Raw genomic sequence first — 21,454 nt, 5'->3', positions numbered from 1 at the left:
GATTTATTTACTTACTATTTTTGATTAATTTGCTTACCAATTTTTAATTTTTACTTACCAATTTTTATGTTTTACTTACCAATCTTGATTTTTACTTACCTATTTTGAATTTTTACTTACCAATTTTTAATTTTTACTTACCAATTTTGATGTTTTACTTACCAATTTTGAGCTTTTACTTACCAATTTAGATTTTTAACTTACAAAATTTGCATTTTTTACTTACCATTCTGCTGCAGCCAAAACAAAATTGATTCATATTAAAGGAATATGGGAAAAATATGAAGTGTTCAAAGTCAGAGTGTGTGCGAAGCCTGAAAGCTTTCCCCTAATTATTTTCCTAATTCTTTAATTTGAATTTAAGTGGACTTAGTATAGCAAATAAATTTCGCTATCAATTGCAAAGAAGAGAAAGGGAAAATATATTTAAATTCTCGAAATATTTTTGTTTAAATTTGGTAAATAAATTTAAGATTTTTCCATGTTTCGTGACATATTTAAGACTATAGCATCTCAAGTGTTGCTTTTATAAACATTGCTAGAATTAGAGATTTGTTAAATATTTAAGGACCTTTAATTTTGCCTTAGTAAAGAATAAAATTGGTTTTGCAGAATAGAAGTTAAAATCATTTGAGAACAAAACCAAAGAAAAAATGATTTTGCATATAAGGGCGCAAAACATTAAAAACGAAATTATATACACATTTTTTAAAATCATTTGACCCAAGCAGGGGAATTGTAAGAGCACAAACAAAAAATCATCGTTGGCTACACAGAAAAAAACTGGGGTCTTACGAAATGCTCGTAAATCGTATAATCCAATAAAAAATTCGTAAAATTTGTACTTTTCTCACAAACATTGTTCGTAACATGACCACTTGACCACTTCAAGGGATTTTTTTGTTCTTTTACAATCTTTGGTTCGTAAATGTTCGTAAACACACAAAAACGTTTGTAAAATTTTGTCATTTGCTCATAAAGCTTTATCAGACAAATAAAAACGTACAAATCAATGTTTATAAAAGAATGAAAATTGCACGTCAAGTTACGAACAATGTTCCTGAAAAATTACAACCTTTTACGAAATTTTTGTACTCTAAAAAAAATTTTGTTAAACGGGCAAATGTATATTGTTCAAATATTGTTAAAAGAATGGTATTTAGCAATTTAACAAAACTTTTTTTCGCATTTTATATGGAAAAACATCCTTTTGACAAACTTTTAATAAGATCCAGTTGGCCGCCGATTTGACAAAACTCTTTTTTTTCAGAGTAGATTATACGATTTACGAACATATTGTAAGTCCCCGGTAGGAATTCACAAAGATTTACGAACAATTTTACGAAATATTTTTTTCTGTGTAGAGTACCTACAATTGATGAAAATTGAAACCACGAAATTGAAAATATTTCGTAACAAAATCAAATATTTCTTTGTTTTTTTTCAATGTTACCGATTAATGATCCAAATTTTGATTTGTTAGATCTTTTAAAACTATTTTCTTATATTTTTTTGCCTGGGAGATTTAAATTTTTTGTCTCTAACAAAAGTTTTGTCAAATCGAAAACTAACAGGATTTTGTTCAAAGTTTGTCAAAGGGATGTTTTTCTATATAAAATGTGAGGAAATGTTTTGTCTGGTTTATTAACAAACTTTTAACAAGAATTATTGGTCTGCTTAGCAAACCTTTTTTTTCAGAGCATTAAATAAAATATAGAAAAATTTTAATTTCTTAAAGGTGAACTCTTTCGCGTCATTAGGGTCATATATGATCCGGGAAAAAAACAATTTTTTTGACTATTTACATTAATTGAAATCTATCGGTTTGTTCACGAGATCATAACAGAAGGATGTAAGATTCTTGGCTAATTTTCTCAAAACTCCAGATATTCAGGAAAGGAAAATATTTGAAACTTTGTGTATTTCGAACTTTGTGAAATGACTTTTCTTTTTCAAAATTTTTTATATTAATTTATTTTTTTCAGCAAAAAGTTCTATAGAAACACAAAATAGAATATCCAAAGATAGTAGAATGCATATTTTGATATAATAAACTACTCTCAATTTTCCAGAAAAGCGTGTAGAATTTTCCGGGTCATATATGACCCTATAGTCCCCAAGGGTAACAGTGTTTTCGTCCCAACCCTATAGCGAGATGTAGTTGGGATATTGTTTTTCTTTGTGAAATGCAGGTGGGACATCTTGCTCCTGGACATTTCATCTTATATCTGATGAATTATAACATATTTTGCAATATTTTAGAGTACTCTGCAAGCGTCTCATATTGTGCAATTGTGTTGTGTGTGAATAAATATGTGGATAAGTTTATTTTTGCCAAATACCACTCAAAATATTGTGACAGTGACTGTTCAAGGGATTTCCAGGAAGATTCCTTGAACACCAGGAGTACAGTGTTCATCAAAGCAATCCAGTTTGCCATGGTTTTGGCCAAATTAATAACTTCAAGCAAAAAAAAAACTCTTAAAAAGCCCGTGATATAGATTTTGAAAATGGTATGTACGTACACTTCCCTTGAGGACAATAGGGTCATATATGACCCGGGGTTTTTCCGAGTTTTCACGCAATGGAAATTTTTTTTCCTCTCTGAACTATTATATTTGATCATAAAGCATTAGGAAAAACTCAATTTTACATGAATTCATCTGCTGAATAAAAGTGGGACGCAAAAGAGTTAAATAAAAGATAAAAACACTTTAATTTCTTAAAGTTTAACCCCTCAGATGCCATGATATGGATACTTTTATCAATACTGCAATTTTATTTTAATTTCCACAATTTCTAAGTCCAATCATATTCTATATCAGTGTGCAATCGACTTAGAATAAAGAACAGGAAAAGGTACTGTCTGCAATAATTCTTTATCCAGATTTTGCCGTCTTAAAAAGGGTCAAAATTTAATCTTTTAGAGACATTGTTTTCTACATAAAGCTTTGAAAATATTGCTTGGATGAATGTTAATATTTGAATGAATAGTGAAGTTTCTGACCCCCCAATTGGACATCTTTTCTCTCAATCAGTCTTTTTTTTTTCTGGCCGAAAGGATAAGACATAAAAAGCCCTAGAAATCTAGAGAAAAAAGCACTCACTTGAAAGATGTTTGAGAAATCAGTGAAGCAGGCAAAACATTTTGACCAAACTCTACAGTTTTCTCAGCATGAAGTAGTGCAAAATTGCTGGTTGAATCCTTTCTTAAACAGTCTATTCGTAGAATTTCCACATGGAGTCCCATTGAGAGTTTTCCAACTTTCGGTGAAATTCCCAGAACTGCCATTACGTAATCATTCGTCAATCTGCCGACGAGATATAACATATGTATTAAGGAAAATTTTGTGGTATGAGGGAAAGGTCATGGGTATAACAGGGATCTTTTTTTTTTGTTAGGGAATCAAAGAGGGATCCTTACGAAATATTTGCCATCGTTTCTGCATCTGTCGCAATCCATCGTGAGTTTATGAGTACCCCTAGACCCCTCATTTTGCCATTGACGTAAATATCGGCTCGCCAGGGATAGCCGTGATTATGCTGAACACTTTGCATTCTCTCCCTGTCACTCAAAGTCCCATCCGTTGATTGGCTGGATAGCCAGGAGGTCTGTGGTGAGCATCTGACAAAGAAGCCCAAGCATATGTCAGAACTTCTCATGCCCATATCATTCTCGACCTCAACCCTGAGCTTTGCATCGATGATGGTGCTATTGACAAAGCTCAAGCCTGAAAATCCCAACAATGTACAAACTTGAACAGCCATTTCACTTGCATTCATGCCATTTATGTTAGAAACGCCCTCGCAAACAATACTCCATGAATCTTGTTCATTTTTGATGATGAAACCCTCATATGAGAATGTAGGATTGTGATTCCGGTCAAGGACGAATTTATCCAGCTGGGTTAGAGCCCCTGAAACCATATAACAACTTCTCCATTATTCAAGGGTGCAGTAATCGATATTCAGATTTATATGAGAATAATCGAGAGTTTCATTGTTAATACAAACGTCGTCGTAGAATTTTCATCATTCACTTCATAATTTTCAAAAAGTTCTTAGATTGGAAATTCTGTTTAATTATTCTTTGATACCCCATATAAGCAATAAATATACTCACAGCATTGTTGTTCATCCTCTTTTGCAGGACAATCACTGATACCATCACAACGCTTCGTGGCTGGTATGCACGTCCCACTTCTTCCGCATCGATACTCATTTCTAAAACACAATTCTACCCCAACGACAAAACAGTCACGATTTATCCGGTCAATTTCCTGGCCATAAGCCATATATGTTTTGTAAAGGAGTGAGAATAAAGAATGCAACGTACCACAATCATCTTCATCAGTGCCATCCGAACAATCAACGTGACCATCACAAATCAAATCCCGAAGCTCCAATTGCAGATAATCTTTGCAGGTACAATTTAGCTCGTCTGTACCATCATCACAATCCACAATGTGGTCGCATCGGTTCTTCAAGTTAATCTTTTGCAGGATTCTAACGAGACAGAAATTTCCAAAGAAAATCAATGAACTTATTTATAGACTCCTTTATCATCAAAGAACTTCAGAATTTTCCATAAATAATGAACAGAGTTTATGTTGTCGTATTATTAATCTTGTGGCTAACAACATATTTTTTAATAAAGTGATTTGGGTTTTGAGCGACAAAAATGAATTAAATTTTTCATTTGAATGCAATTCCCAAAAAAGTGTAATTATTAAATTTACCTCTGAAAATGAGAAGGAAAGTTACGATGAAAATAGGAAAATCGCAATAAAATTAACGGGAAATATTGGCTGTTAGATTATTAAGACAATTTTATAAAGTCGATAAATTAGTTCCAGTCTTAGTATGAATTTATGCGAGGGAAAAGTGTCCTGCCTTTGAATGCGCCAGCCTTTGACTATTTAATGGACATTGGGCAAAAATGTATGGGAGTTGGTCTATGCGGCGACCACAGATGGGACTAGGCGCATTTTATAGGTAATGGTGTAGGATAATAAAATACCGAGACCCAGGACGATATTCGCCGGGAGTCCTTGTAAAAACGCTTTTATCCTTTTGAAAAAATACTACTTTGACATCGAATTACTCAACACCAGCTAAAGGGATCTTCGTGAAATTCGGTATGGGGTCAATGTGTGACTTAAGCTATTTATTCATGGATACCACCCCCTCCCTCCACCCCTCCTTCCAGCAGCCACCATACAAAATGTGGACTTTTTTCATTTTAACTTTCCTCTGAAAAGAAGTAGAAAGCTGAAACTTGGTATAGGATCGAGGTTTATTAAAGGTTCCTTAATAATGTGTATAGGCTTCTCCGCACTTCACTCCTTGTTGTAGCCCCCATACAAAATAATGACTTTTTCTACTATAACTCTTCTGTAAAAAGAAGTAGAAATCACAAACTTGGCATAGGATCCATGGTAATGGAAGTTACTTTAACCATGTATATATACGTTTCCCCCCACCACTTATTCTAGCAGTCCCCATACAAAATGAGGACTTTTTCTACTATAATTCCTCTCTGAGAAAAGATAGAAAGCCGAAACTCGGCATGGGAACAAGGTTTATGAAAGGCTATTCAGTCATATAAAATCTGGGTTCGATTACAAAGAAAATAAATAAATAAATCACAGTTAGAAAAATAAGTCAAAATATATACTGATTCTACTGAAATCGATGAATACAATGAGGCCATATCTCTCTCTATAACACATTAAAAGTATCAGACATGCATATTACAAGATCATTAAAATCGGTTAAATAGATTCAAAACTTAACACATTTCTTGTTAATTCTAAAGTTTGATAACCCGGTGTGCCCCTTGCGGTCAACTTGTGAACTTATCTATACCGTCATTTTGTAGGAGTTTTCGAGACCTTTCGAATGAGTATTCATTGATTAAATTCGGTTGATAAATCTCTGAGATATAAGATATCAAGTTTTGAGTTTGAGTCCTTATGTTTCAATGTCCTCATACGCACGTTATGCATTGTAAAGCTATATGCTTTTCTGTCCATTTTGAGAATATTCAATCATTTAATATATTTTATGTTACAATTTATTCTTTGCCTTGAAAAAAAAGACAGTATAAATGCGAACATTTCATATAAGAGATTATTTTTCTTCTACGAAAATAGTTTTTTTTTGCTCTAGAACTTTTCACCCATGGTTTAGAACTTTGGTCCCGGAACAAAAGTTGTTACCTATACCTTGGCCTATTCAATGATATAGGTCTCATTGGTGATCGCACCATAGACCACTTTTGCCCATTGTCCTTTTTTTCTTATTATTTCTTATTTTTCTTCTCTAACTATTTTATATTAATAAAATTCAATTAATCAATCAATTAACAAAAAAATAGAATCTGTCCTTTATATTGTTCTGGAAATTTTTTATCGTGTAAGCCAATTATAACTTTAAAAGCTATGATCCTAAGCTTCGTAATGACTAAATTTTTCTTATGTTTCGGAATAAATGTTACTTCGCATTTAAAAACTGGGCACTTTCCCCTAATGCATTTTTTAAAATAATGTAAACATTTTATCTAACGTAATGACTACTGCCAGGCTATGTAACTACGACGATTGCAAAACTCGGATGCCACGATCGATTCAACTCCGATAAATCCACTTAAAATATAATTTATATTTTTATTTTCATAATTAATCACTGCAGTAACATAATATAACTATTCTTCTTTAAGAAAAACCAAAAATTTTAATTTTATCGGTTTAATAAGTGGGTGAAACAAATATTTTTCAAACTCGTCTCAGCTGGGTTGTGTGCTAAAAATGTAATTTCCGAGAAAATTTTGCTGTTGACAGATCGTCGCTGGAAAATGTTTAGTGGTTTTTCTTACCATAGCATATGCATCCAAAACATTTAATGTCCCAAGAGCAACACTGCACAACAAATTGACCGACAAATACCCGAAAAAGTGCCCCAATGGCAGGCCCACAACGCTATCAAAAGAACAGGAAAAAGAACTGGTCAAATGGATCCTGGGATGTGCGGATGGCTGGCATCCCATCGGAGAGGAACAAGTTCTGGACTGGACAGCGTCAAATTCATCTGTGAGATCTACAAAATTCCAAACCATTTTTACAGATGTAAGACCCGGAGACGTTTGGTTCTGGAATTTTCTTCAGCGTCATCCAGAGCTCAGCAAGCATAAACCAAAATCCTTTTCATTGGAAAGAGCTACACTGTTACTGCTGAAGACCTCACGGAATGGTTTCATAATTGTCTTGGATATTTCACATAACACAACTGCATTAAAGTTTTCCTTAAAATGAGCATCCGAGTTTGATCGAATTCAACGGAGTTAGAAAAAAGCATCGCAGTAGGTAAGGTTCTTGCGCATATATTAATATTATCGTAATCTTACTAATTTTCTTTAATATTATTGCTAAAATTCTTTTTCTATCATGATTCTAAATGAAAGAAAGAATACAGTAGAGCCCCGCTATAGGCTATCGCTCTATAGTCCACAATTTATCGACCGTTGATTTCAAAACACTGATTTTAAATCATTAAATCATTTCAACAGTAATTAATTTGTTAAAAAAAATGGATCACTTCAGGCCAATAAAATTCAGTGAGTTTGAAAATTTGTTTTTCTTTACGAACATTCAGTTTCCTTACACGAAAATAATAAATAAATTTAAGATATTGGTGTATAGTCTGAAGATCCAAATAGACTCAGATGATCCTTCGGGAATATTTCTAAAATAGGACCGAACTATTTACGCATAGGGCTTATTAGGTGTTCCTTGCATAAGTCTTATCCGATTTTTTACCGCTATATTTTATGGATTATATATACAGTACCAGAGGATCAACTTAAACCCATTTTAGGCTTAAGAAAAGAGGGAATGATTGCGTTCTGGAAATTATTTAGTAGTCATTTGTCAGCCAAGTTTCAAAACTGATATTTTAAGGACATGTGAGGTTTAGTTTAAAGTTTAATGGTTTATATTTCAAAGAAAAAAAGGGTTTGGGCGAATTTATATAAATATTTGGCTTCAATCATCCGATGAACAATCAATTTTCCATGGTCATAAAAAAATTGAATTAAATCTATCCTTTAAAACTTAAAATAGTCCCATGGGAACAAAACATCTGAAATTTTTGTAAAAGCAAACTCTGTGGGGAAATAAAAATTCTAAATAAATAAAATGTAGGACAAACACTAAAAAGCAAGAAAAATCCAACAAACAAATAAATAATTTTTCCAGAAAGGAGCATTATAATCTAAGCTGGATTATCTGGATAACAATTTTAGCTGTCCCATATTTGACATCAAATGGTAAAGGCAAAAGTACGTTGAGAGAAGATTTGCTATTTTAATTCACTCGGTTCTTATACAAAGGAAATGGATTTAGTACTGAGCCTCTCAAGTGACTTCAAAGTTTTTTTTTTCTTGAAAGATAAATTCACAAGAAAACACAAAATATCTACCCCATTATTGCGATAAGCTGTTATGCGGAAAAAAATGAAAGAAAAAGTGCTGCGAAAAGAATCCACAATGGATTTGTTGCTTAGAATGGTTTAGGTTTAGAGCTAAAATTGCAGAGAGTGAAATTGATTGATTATGTTGTTTTCACGTGCAATGAATTTTACTAAAAGCTGATGATTTATTAATTGCGAATGATTTATGCAAGAGACAGAAGTATGAGAACGCACCAAAATGCAAATTTTGATTAATCGCTATAGTCCCATTAATTAAGCAATGGATTTTACCCTTAAATTTTCAAATGGATATCAGTACATAATAGGGAGATAATTAAAGTTTCCCATAAAATAATTGCCAAAGCCACGTGGAAAATTTTCGTAGACATTAGAAAAGTTTTCTTTGATAATACAGGCTTTGAACATATCTCTATAGATAAGAACAAAGCCCCTCAAATTTCATCCTTTCAACATTCAATGAAAATCAATTCCTACTCACGTAAAACAGGTGAAAAACTCAATTTTGTAATCCAACTCTTCTTCTTCACTCTCACTGGAATTGATTTCTATCATGGTCTCATTCCAAGAAGCTCCAATTTCTTCACTATATTCACAATTCACTTCATCTTCTCCACCCTGCAAAAAGGTCCATGTAAATACCAGTCTCACATTGCAGCTCGATATCAGACGAGGAAAGTGGCAATAAAAGGGAAACTTACGAGACAATCAATTTGCTGATCACAGTGGTAACTCTTGGGAATGCATCTTAGTCCACCCCAGATGCAAATGAAACCAGGGCACACTTGCCTGGGCTGCTGATTTGGCAAAGTGGCTGAGTTTATATGCCCGTGAATCCACTCGAGGTAGAGGGCAACTCTTGTGTACACTCCTGGCTCATTAGGTCGAGCGCATCCTTCCCCATGACTGATAACTCCAGCCAAGTACCATTCTTGTGGATCTGTCGCACTCTGACAGAGCAGAGGTCCTCCGCTGTCGCCTAATTGTAGGGGAATTTCTCTATGATTTTGAGTTATTCAATAAAATAATTTAAAAATCAGTGATAACCTTAGATAAGCTTATGGTAGTTGAGATTCTTTACAGTCATGTTCGAAATTTGGAATAAACGAAACTTCAATAATAAGTAGAACTTTGTGAATTAGGATTTATACATTGATAAAATTGATCTCGATGGTTGAACTGAGTGAGTAAAATTAACTATGATCGCTTGTAAATAATCTCAGCTATCATAGGTTTATTTAGGCTTATTACTACACAGAAAAAAATATTTTGTAAAAATGTTCGTAAATGTTTGTGAATTCCTATGGGGGATTTACGAATTGCTGGTAAATCATATAACCCACAAACAAGTTCGTAAAAGTTTGCACTTTTTTCACAAACATTGTTTGTAACATGATCACGTGACGAGTATTTTTTGTACTTTTACATACATTTGTTCATAAATATTCGTAAACACACAAAAAATGTCCGTAAAATTTTGTCATTTGTTCGTAATTTTTTTGTTCACTGACGAACATTTTACGAACATTTACGAACAAATGACAAAATTTTACGAACATTTTTTATTTGCTTACGAACATTTACGAACAAAAGTTTGTAAAAGTACAAAAAATACTCGTCACGTGATCATGTTACGAACAATGTTTGTGAAAAAAGGACAAACTTTTACGAACTTGTTTGTGGGTTACACGATTTACGAACATTTCGTAAGTCCCCCATAGGAATTCACAAACATTTACGAACACTTTTACAAAATATTTTTTTGTGTGGTTTGTTTAATTGTAGAGAATCCCAATAAAGAAAACTGAAAAACGTACAATGTGCAATAGACTCTCTCAAATCCGGGCATTTAGGACCGATATGTCACCCGAATTAGACAGATATTCGGGCGTCAAATTATTTGAAATGCAACGATTTTTTATTCATCTGCATACACATATTGAGTTTACATACTGTAAATTTCATAAAAATCACTTAATAATGCAAAATCACATTAAAACTAAGACATACCATGGCAAATTTGAGCATATATATTTGTTTCATTTGATAATCAAACTTGAAAAATGTCAGCAAAATTTTTTCGAATTTATCTGTCGCCAGAATTAAAAAGTAGCCCGATCTTAAAATAGCCGAATTAGCGAGAGTCTACTGTAAAATAGCTTTGAAGATTCTAGCCCAGTTAAGATAGCATAGCTATAACTTATCCAAATTTCACGGAAATTGAAAATGGTAAATTTCAAGAAATTCGACATCGAAATTTTGAAAATTGATTTTTCGATTTTAGTTCTCCTAGCGGTGCTCATACGAAATTGTCATATTCCGAAGAGAAGTAATACTTTACGATTACGAGAATTTGACTTCGACACTGATACTTAAATTTGGGAAATTATGGTCTTTATCACCATCGTAAGATCGATTTGTTGACTCCCTGGGGTCTGGTGTAGAATGGATAGCTCGCGACAGTCTGGAGCCCACACCATTCGATGCATAAGCCGGTCATTTTCCCAATTACAATAAAAAGTTTTTGTGCCCTTATATTTTAGGTCACGGCTTTTTCCAAGGATTAGGGAAAAGCGCGCTACCTTCGAACGACTCAAGCTTCGAATAACTCATTTTTTCAATATATTTTTAATAAACTTGACCCATTATAATATTATACTCCCTCCGTTCCGAAATAAGTCGTACGTTTGGGAAAAATTCTTGTTCCGAAATAAGTCATACGTTTGGGAAAAATTGGGATTAAGGGAAAGTTTGTTGGTAAATGTTTTGTGTATCAACAATTATCTCTTGTAAAGAATTATTGCTAATGTCCAGTACTAAAATTGGGATCCAATCTTGATGGTATGTTGAGGAACGAATGTCTTAAAAATGTCTTATTTTAGGCGTTTTATTTTCAATCTAAAATGAGTGCAGAATGATGAGAGATACAGACTTGGGACCTTCGGGGGACCCCCCCCCCATAAGTTGACCTCGGGACCATTAATATGTCCTTCATTTTGCCCCCACCCCTCCCCTTCCCCTCCAAAATCATGTTTTTTGGGATTGCTCGAAAACACGTCGTGCGATTTTTTTCTTCAATTCTGTATATGTTTTAGAGAAACATATAAATTGTCCCAGGGTCAACTTATGGGGGTCCACTGAAGGTCCCAAGTCCCTATCTCGCACCATTTTGCATCCAGATATTCGAACACGTAGAAAACGATGTTCCTTTTATTGCTCATTCTGCAAAATTTGAGCAATAAAAATATGCCATATCGGTTATAACTGTTGAGCTCTACTTGTGCATACTAAAAATTTAGAATAAATTCTAGCCTGTAATGTTAATCACAGTCCATTGTTTAGTAATTAACTATCTACCGGAGCTCTTTGAAAAAAACGCGAAAAATGGACAACTTCAACATATCGATTCCTCAACTTACCATCGTGAAAGGATCCCCATATTATCCTTGAACATGGAGGACAGTTCATACATAAGATATTTGCAAATAACAAAAACATTCTCTGAAACCATTCCTTAATCCCTAATTTTTCGCCAAACGTACGACTTATTTCGGAACGGAGGGAGTAATATAATAGCTAGAAAGCTCCATTAAGGAGATAGAAAAGAAATTGAGTTGTCCGAAGCTTCAGCCAGTCGTTCGAAGGTATCCCGCTTTCCCCTATAACTATATCCAAAGTTGTTCTTTTTTATTTTAAATGCAAATATAAATAATAACGTGAATACTGCATGGATGAGCCATATCTAAATAATTTACCAATATGTTGAACTCTAAAATGATCCTTCCCTTGAAAAATTAGAATTAGAATTAGAAAAATTTAAAATTTCAGCTAAGATTTAACAATGTGCAATAATCAAACATGGAATGGAAAATGATGAGTACACTTTTGTTCCTCAGGGGCTTCTGAATATTTCTTTCGAAGAAACTTGTCCATAATGTTAAGTTTCTGAGATATCATAAGATGAAGATCATTATGAAACTTGTTTTATCTCAATAACGGTACATCCTAGGTTGTTGGTGTTAAAGAAGGAATCTAAGAATGTTTTCCTAGAACAAATTATCTCTTTAAATTCCCTGAAGCTTTCCACTTTTTCTCATAAATCCCTAAATACCCTACAAGTACACACAAGTACAAATTGCACTATTTAATTAAAATTCGAATATTTGAATATTTTGTCTTTCAAGTCCCAAGAGTTTTGAAGAAGAGATGCAAGTCATTAATCATCCTAGAAGTCAACATAGGTTCAAAAAAGCGTTTCTTGCTAAATATTTCGGTTTACTCCCGAGAAAACGATTATGGATATCGATTTTCGGTTTTCGGCAATGATTGTTAATGGGGTCTTAGAATTAGGTGATATTCTATTTGTCTTCCATATTCCATTCCCCAGATTATTTTAGAATACGGCTAAATTTCCCTTTCTTAATAACACAGCCCTTATGACAACGATCAGGTCAAATTTAGTTGCATTAAAGCGAGTCTTAGCTTTCGGTAAAAATGTCTTGACCTCTTTATACAATCCAACCACCTTCACCTTTCATTGAGAATTGACCTCTGTTCTCATTGAGATCGTTTGATCGACTAAACCTAATAAAGTCGTCTTCTCAACCACTAGAAACGCCGGCCCAAAAATAAGACATTACGTCTCAAATGGTTAGGGTTGCCTTAGTAGAGCATTTATTGTTCTAAGGCGGGAAATATGAGTCCTACAAAAATTATTACTTTGTTTTCTCCAATCGCTCCAATCCTTACCTTGGCACGCATCGCGTCCTCCAGCTTTCTCCCCAGCACACAAACTCCTTCCGATGTTGTCTAGCTCTTCCTTGCACTCTGGTAAAATCGGAATCTGAACCTCCTGAAGTTGGTCAGAAGCTGGACCCTTCTCCCTTACAGCTCCCCAACCTAGAGCAGTACACAGAGTCCCAGGCTTAGGCGCCCAAATCCAATCACTGTCCTTTGAAGTTCTTCCAAAGTCAGGGAGACAAATTGGTCGTACGTATTTATTGAACTGGAGTGGAATATCCGTCCGGAGAAGAGCAATATCGTTGTGCATTGCTATTGAGAGATTAATAATAAAAAAAAAAACAACAAATCCTCTTCACTTTCTCTTCCAAGGACTTTCATCTGAGATGTGAGTCAAGGATGAACAGAAGGATTCACTCGAACACACAGCATCAATTAGGACTTTTCCCGTACAAGTAAGCAGCCAGAGGGTATTCTAAGGGTTTTGTACACTTTGAAGGTCAAGATGAAAGGTTAAAAGGACAACGAAAATGAGCTTAAAATGATTTAAAGTGTCATGAATGGGAAAATATTTCACCACAAACGAAAAATCCATTAAACTTTGTCGCACAAAGACTTCCTTACACGAGGTATTTTTCATAATATAAATTGTGCCCTTTAAGCAAGATTATGTAGCAAAAAAGTGGAATGAGGAAAAACAGAAGGATTTTCTGATGCTTAAAGAGAATCCCATACTCTTCCTCGCATTTTCCTCCTCCGTGTAAACATAAAGTCGACATGAGAGGTAGAAAATGTGATTTCTTCTGGCATGACTGTTGAAATATAATTCTCTCTCTATGAATACACTAAGGAAATTCTTTTATAAGCTAGAGTTTTCAATTTCCGGTTTATGTTATGGATATCGCAAGTATTTTGAGAAAATCCTGTTATATGTCGAAATTTATCACAGAATCCGAAATGGAAAGACCTAGGATTAACGTAATTCGAAAGGATGTCACAGGATGTTTATACATATATATACAAGACTGAAAAATAAATATACTCATATTTAAACAAATTTATAAGAAATTCAAGTTTGCACTTTACGGATGTATAAGATATTATAAGGGAAAGCGTGATATTTTCGTATGTTTTAAGCTTCGGACAACTAAATTACTGCTCGAACTCCACGGAGAGAGCAGTATTATAATCCCTCGATTTTTTCTCCCCCCAAAATTTCCACCTTCCACGCCCCGTAGACAACTTTTCTCAACAAATCTTCACGTTTCAGGCGATTTCTGAAAAATGTCGTCACGCTGTTTGTCCGTCTGTCCGTCCAGCTGTCGCCAGCTCTAGAGGCCAAACGGTTACAGATAACGACTCTGGATCTTCGGGGGACCCCCCATAAGTAGACCCAAGGATCGTTAACATGCCCCTCACTTTTCCTCCACCTCTCCGCTTCCCCACAAAAAAACCAGGCTTTTTTGGGATTACTCGAAAACGCATCGTTCGATTTCTTTTCATTTTTGGATATCGTCGGTTGCGTCTACCTCTGTCGTATCTGCATTTGTTTTGTATCTGCATTCGGGACAAGCTACAATACAGACGTCCCCTCTTGCGTGAAATGCTGACACAAAAAAATGCAGATACGACAGAGGTAGACGCAACCGACGATATGTTTTAGAGATTATCCAGGCGAAAATTTCGTCCATATAGGGGGAGGTGGGGCTACTTTGAGCTGTGGGGCTAGACTGTTATACGACTTTTCGCCTACTTCTAAATGAAGCTGGGCCTTAAAATTATTTTATTTAGATCCACAATTATTTTGTGTATCCAAATTACATCATTTTAATACTCAGTTGTCATTGGAAATATGAGAAAAAATCGTATAACAATGTAGCCCCACAGCTCAATGTAGCCCCACCTCCCCCTACGAAAATACCGTTAAATTATTCCTAATAACGGTTTTTTAAGGTCAAAGGTTAAAAAGACACTAGAGAGCGCATTTATCAAGCAAATGGAGCCATGTTTGGGGTCGTTGGAAAGGTCTTGGAATTTCCTATAAAACTGAACCGGTTCCAATCGGTAATGAACCGGTCCATAACCGATAAAAATCTTATCTGAAAATCATTCCTATTACTTTTAAAACTATTTTGTGGGATCTTTTGAGAGATTTATGAATTGGTTCAAATCGGTTGAGAACCGGTAAACGGTAAATGTTGTGAAAGTACTTTTGCGGTATAGCATTTAAGTCACGAGTTCGAGCATTTCGCAAAGTCTGGGACACTTTTCAACCCGTTTTTTAAAATGAATTAGCAAAACAAATCAATTGTAAATCTGAATTGTATGATAATAAGGCTCAGTTCCATTTAAAATTAGGAGAAAAACTTCATTTTAAAGAATTTTCAAAAAATTTAATTAAAAATAGTTTACCGGTAATGAACCGGTTCATAGCCGATAAATAATTCACATTGATAGTAAAATGCTCACCGTATTTCGTTAATTCACGCATTTTCATTGCTATTCTTCCGGAAATTCTCGATTACCGTATTGCCTTATCTCATACTCGGTGGCACTAGATGAAAATAATATAAGAAAATTGAAGAAATAAAAGAAAAATGCGATAAACGGTGAGCAAAAAAAACTCTAGGATTAATTTTTTTACAGTTTTTTTGCTCACCGTTTATCGAATTTTAGTTTTATTTCCTCAATTTTCTTATATTATTTTCACCTAGTGCCACCGAGTATGAGATAAGGTAATACGGTAATTGAAAATTTGTCTAAGAAATGCAATGAAAATGCGTAAATTAACGAAATAAATAAATAAATAAACGGTAAATGATGCGAAAGTAGTTTTGAGGTATATAGCATCTTAGTCACGAGTTAGAGCATTTCGCAATGCCTGGGACGCTTTGCCACCCCTTTTTTTCTATAATCTTAATGGATTTGATCCATGTTTTTTTTCATTCAGCATTTATAATATAATAATGGTTTAAATTAATCAAAAAACGCGTTGAAAGAAAAAATGAATTGTTCGAAGCTTGAGTTGTCTGAAGGTAGCGTGCTTTCCCCTATGCATTTTGTTAGAACATTTCAATGGGAAACTTACTGATATCCTAGAGCTGAATATTTATTTAATTACTCGCATTTGACTCTGGACATTGAATCACTTTATTAAGAAAATCATTTTATTTGATTTCCCGTTGTTTTTTAATGTTAGCTCAATGTTTTTAAAAAATCGTAAATGAGCCATTAATTTTTTTTATTAAGTAAAAAATGCACAAGAGTTAAAAGATTGTTTTTAAGGATTTTAAATAAGACTTTATGTTATTTTGGCAAGTAAATAAGAAATGTAGGGTAAGTGTGCCAAATTCCGACCAGCTTGCAATTTCGCCCATATAGTAGACTCTCACTAATTCGGCTCTTTTAAGATCGGGCTACTTTTTAATTAGGGGCGGCACTTAAATTCGAAAAAAGTTTATTGACATTTTTCAAGTTTTATTATGATTATCAAATGAAGCAAATATGTTCAAATTTGCTATAATTTGTCTTAGCTTTGATGTGATTTTGCATTATTAAGGGGTTTTCATGAAATTTATAATAGCAATGAGTATGTAAACTGAATATGAGTATGCAGATGAACAAAAAATCGTTGCATTTCAAACAATTTGCTGCCCGAATTTCTCTCTAATTTGGTTAACATTTCGGTCCCAAATGCCCGAATTTGAAAGAGTCTACTGTATTTTTTGTTCCTTGAATTTCCATGAATTTTTAGTTTTTAGATACTCTTGAGATTGTACAATGCAAAAAAATAACAAAAAATGTCGCTTCGACAAACAAGATGATCTGAAAAAGACATTGAAAGAATTCTGGAATGGCAAGGAACTATGAGAATGAAGGTGGCCGAAATAGGCAATTAATTCCATGTCTACATTTTTTCTCATTTTAAAATGTATTTAGAATGATTTCAGAGAAAATAAAGATGATAAACTGTCTGCAAGGTTCCAAGCAACAGTCCTTATAAAAGAGTAACAAAAATATTCAATTTTTATTAAAAATATTGCATTTCAAACTTGAGACTTTGTCACTTGCATGCAACTGTGCCGAAATTTGGCACACTTACCCTATCTTGCTGAAATTGAGATGAATATTTTAAATAAATAATAAAATTTTAATTTTAATTGGACTCAACAAAATCCTTTTTTTCGCAAAGTCATTTAAATAAAGAATATTTACCAACCAGCTTAGTAATATTTTAGCTAACATATCTAAATAATTTTGAAAAATTGGGCAAATTAAGCCAAAAATTGCAATTTTTAGCTAAAAGTATTTTATAGAAAAACTGGTTTTATTTTAATCCTGTCACATTTTTGGGTATTACTTTTCATGTACTCAAAAATTAAGATGGTTTGATTTATCGTTCAGTGGCATTTAAGCTTCAAATTCCACTTGAATAAATACCTTATTTACTTCTCATTTGGTCCACCTAAAATATTCCAATTAATCACAAAACAAAACTGAAATTGAAAGTTGTTTCTTGAATATCGGATGGGTTTTTTTTTATACATCGTCATTGGACAAAAAGTACTCGCATACTTTGCAGATTATGAAAGTCAATGGGCAAGAAACTCACACCATCCACTCTCGATCTCGATGGTACAAAAAAGAACTCACCATTCTTGTCGTACTCATGATGGGATATCACATGTGAGATCTTGGTGATCTGGGTTATTGGCGAGTAGCTGTGTTTCCTCAGCATTCCAGCTCTCACCTCAAAGAAGTGCCTCTCGAAGCGATGAACACAGTGAGCAGCAGTTATAATCTGAACCAAAAAAAAGGCCAAAGGTACAAGTCAAAAATACTTTCATCCGGACAGGTTCCGGAGTCTTATTAGGCAGATCACTTGCATTGCCAGCAATAAATCTGTCCAAAACTCACCCAATGTGGATTAACAATTGTTCCACCGCACACAAACACGCCATTCTTGTAGATGGCCACAATAAATGGCCACGCGAAGTGCCCTGACCCCAAACCACCCACAACTCGACTTGAAGCACCTTCGGGAATATCATCCGCCAATTTATCATGATACTTTATGCCGCACTTCATTGGCTCACACTCCACTTCCAGAACCTTTTCTGCGCAGGAGGAAGTGAAGGAGCCATCGGTGATTGCCATAGATTTAGCTTCACGCAAAAATGGCCCAGAGAGACGTAAATTTAGGAAGGATGTTCGAAAGGAAGGAGAATCACTGGACTTCATCTTGCTTTCTGGACAGACTTCTTTGGTCCACTGAGAAGCTTCACCACAAACTGGATACCAAGATCCCTCGTGATTTCTGGAAGTTAGTTTACAATACTCAGACTGATCAGTCGGGATGTTTAGCAATCTCATTTGCTATTTCACTGGTAAAAATAAAAGGATCAAATTGATCCAAATTTGATTCTTTTGCAAAGGATGGATCAAATTAATATGTTCTATTATGATAAATGTGCATTCAAAGTATGAAATTTGGTCCATCCTTTACACAAGGATCAAATTTGGATCACTGTGATCCTTTTATTTTTACCAGTGTTTAAATAACTAAAAAAGTCTAATTCTCCTTTAAATTACAAAGAATTGTGGGAGTGATAGTTAGAAAGAGATGGCAAAGCGTCCAATCTTTGCGGTGTGCTCGAACTCACGAGAAAGAGCTATCCGTGTATTATCTTTTCGCATGCTTTTTGGCTATACATACCGCTTTACTACCGATTAAATCGATTGATAAATTTAAAAAAAAAAAACATTTCGAAATAAGAAACTGCAACATATTGGAAGTGTGCCAAATTTCGACCAGCTTCTAATTTCAGCCACTTAGAGTGTAATTTCGGCCATGCAAATAAATTAATTAAAATTATGTATGTAATCTTCGAATAGTCAATGAATTCATTTCGCTTTTAAATATTTATTCATTTTAGGATGTATTAACACAAAGACCGCTCAATTTTAGATATAATTTGAATTTAAATTGTGTTGTAAAAACTCAGTGTGGAAAGAGTCTCACAAAAAATATGACAGATCGATTGTATTTCTAGCAGTCTTGTGATTTATGGTGAAGTGCAGAAGGTTTTCATTCGGTGTTTTACATGAAAATTGATTAGTTTTCATTAAATATTATTTCTGTTTATGTTAATAGTGAATCAATCTTTAAATTTCGGGTAAAATTTACCAGTTGGATCCTGTATTTCACGTAAAAAAGTATATACTTTGTGAGCATCTATCCGGTGAGGTAGTGTTGCCTATTCCGGCAACATCTTTTGCTTTCCTAAATTTCTTATTCATTTTATGTTTTTTTTTTCAATTTTTTTTTTCAAAAAGGCATTGGAAGAGTTCAGGAAGGGTAAATTGCTACGGGAATCTGCGCGTAAATTTGAGATGCTATTCTTCAGGTCTTCAGGACAAATTACACGGAAGATCTCAGGGCTTGTGGGTCATATAAACCTATTAAACAAAATATTAAACTCGTTCCGTATGACGTTTTGAAATTTTCAATCCATTGCTTCACAAAAGGTGGTCAGAAAAAAGGTGGCCGGTATTTCACACAAAGTGGCCGGAATACTACCCAAAGCAATGTTTGTATTTTTATTAGTTTTTCAATATTTCAGGAAGTGATTTAAAGAAAACAAAGATGATAAAATAGTTTTCAAGGTTCCACACAAGCCTCCCGAAAAGGAAGTAACAAAAAATATCAATACGAATTAAAAATATTGTATTTCAAACTTAGGACTTCGGTGCTTATATGCAACTATGCCGAAATTTGGCACACTTAGCCTACGAGTTGGAAATTTAAATATCTTCCGAAAAAAATCCAAATTTAAGCAAATCAGTTGAAAAATGGGCTCACCAAAGTGATTAAACTTTATTATTCGAAAATTCGATATCGAAATGGTTTTCGAACATAGGTGTCCAAGAACGAAATATTCACCTTGACTACAGCCGTGTCACAAGTTGAAAAAAGTGTGTATTATATAACTGCTCTTTTTTGTGTTCAAGCAGTAAAAATTCCTGATTAAAGAAATGAAGAAAAGTTTAATAAAATGGATTAGGTTATAGAGCACTTGTTCCATAATGCAAGTGTATCGGGTTCGAATCACCAGTTACATCAGCCATTTCCTGTGTAACGTGCGATGTTTTTTCCAAAATTTTTATTAAAGAATATTTTCAAATTATATTATTCTTTCTCATGCAGTACTGTCTCTCTATATGCACACTCTCTATATGCACAGCTTTTGTGTCGGTTGCATTCAAAATCAATTTGTTTACATTTTGACAAAGTAATAAAGAAAATTATTTTCTTGGCAACTAATTTTTCTTGTTTTTAATTTTCTTAATTTTATTTTTTCTGTCTCATATTATGTCCAACGCACAATAACTTTTGTTTTGTAAACATGTTTATGACATTTTAATGAGAGTGAACGAAACAGAGATCTAGTTATCTCGTTTTCTCTCATAGGAAATTTTGAAAACATATTTGTAAACAAAAGTTATTGTGCGTTGAGCATTATATTTAAAATAACACGGGAAATTCTAGAACAATAAAAAAATGGTAATTTATTAAAAGAAAAAAAAACCGTTGGGAATTTCAAAAAAAGTTGTGCATATTCAGAGAGAGAACTGTCAAAAAAAGTACCCAAATTGTGCATATAGCGAGACAGCTCTGTATTACTATTTTTTTGACCTTTTTTTTAATGATGTAAAAAAGTCGAAAAGGCGTTATTTAGAGAGATACGTCTTTAAAATGACCTTGAAAGGTTTTTTTCTTTAGCGATTTAATTATAATATTATTACTAAAACAAGAATTAAAAGTACTTTAGAAAAGGACTCTAACGGTTTAAAAATACCTTCTTAACAAAATAAAAAATGCGTTATATAAATAGTTTATTTTAGAATTATTTGTCTATTTAAACTTTTCTCCAGCGACGTTTTATTTTTGATTTTTTTTTTGAATATTTAACCTTTTAAGTAAGCCCCGCCTATTTTTTTGGTAACGCCCTATAAAAGAGCTGTTAACCTTCTTAAGTATAAGCGCTCAAATATTGATTATTAATTTAGGATGGGAGGCTGTTTGCATTTAAAGTGACGCACTTATGCCAGTGCAATTGACAAAGAGGCCTAAAGAAACTCATATATAAAAAATATAGGCCACACCTATAGGGGAAAGTGCAAATGCTTGATACTGTAAAATGATTTTCAAGGTTTGTGATTATTT

The 21,454-nt window shown here is 33.7% G+C and overlaps 1 protein-coding gene across 1 annotated transcript in view; it reads right to left on the bottom strand.

The window, feature by feature from the left end:
- LOC129801030 (serine protease nudel-like) overlaps positions 1 to 21,454 on the bottom strand; it is a 45,538-nt gene that overhangs the window by 8,350 nt on the left and 15,734 nt on the right. Inside the window, exons 7-15 of the mRNA XM_055845787.1 lie at positions 18,145 to 18,544; positions 17,881 to 18,028; positions 13,237 to 13,539; positions 9,189 to 9,466; positions 8,969 to 9,105; positions 4,337 to 4,506; positions 4,124 to 4,237; positions 3,425 to 3,917; positions 3,108 to 3,311 (exon numbers count right to left, since the gene is read on the bottom strand). Coding sequence (XP_055701762.1) covers positions 3,108 to 3,311; positions 3,425 to 3,917; positions 4,124 to 4,237; positions 4,337 to 4,506; positions 8,969 to 9,105; positions 9,189 to 9,466; positions 13,237 to 13,539; positions 17,881 to 18,028; positions 18,145 to 18,544 — 2,247 coding nt within the window. The remainder of the gene's footprint in view (positions 1 to 3,107; positions 3,312 to 3,424; positions 3,918 to 4,123; positions 4,238 to 4,336; positions 4,507 to 8,968; positions 9,106 to 9,188; positions 9,467 to 13,236; positions 13,540 to 17,880; positions 18,029 to 18,144; positions 18,545 to 21,454) is intronic.

This window comes from Phlebotomus papatasi, chromosome 2 (assembly GCF_024763615.1).
Source record: "Phlebotomus papatasi isolate M1 chromosome 2, Ppap_2.1, whole genome shotgun sequence".
NCBI classification, from domain to species: Eukaryota; Metazoa; Arthropoda; class Insecta; order Diptera; family Psychodidae; genus Phlebotomus; species Phlebotomus papatasi.
Note: the sequence above shows the minus strand (reverse complement) of the source record. Positions and strands in the feature narration are given on the sequence as shown.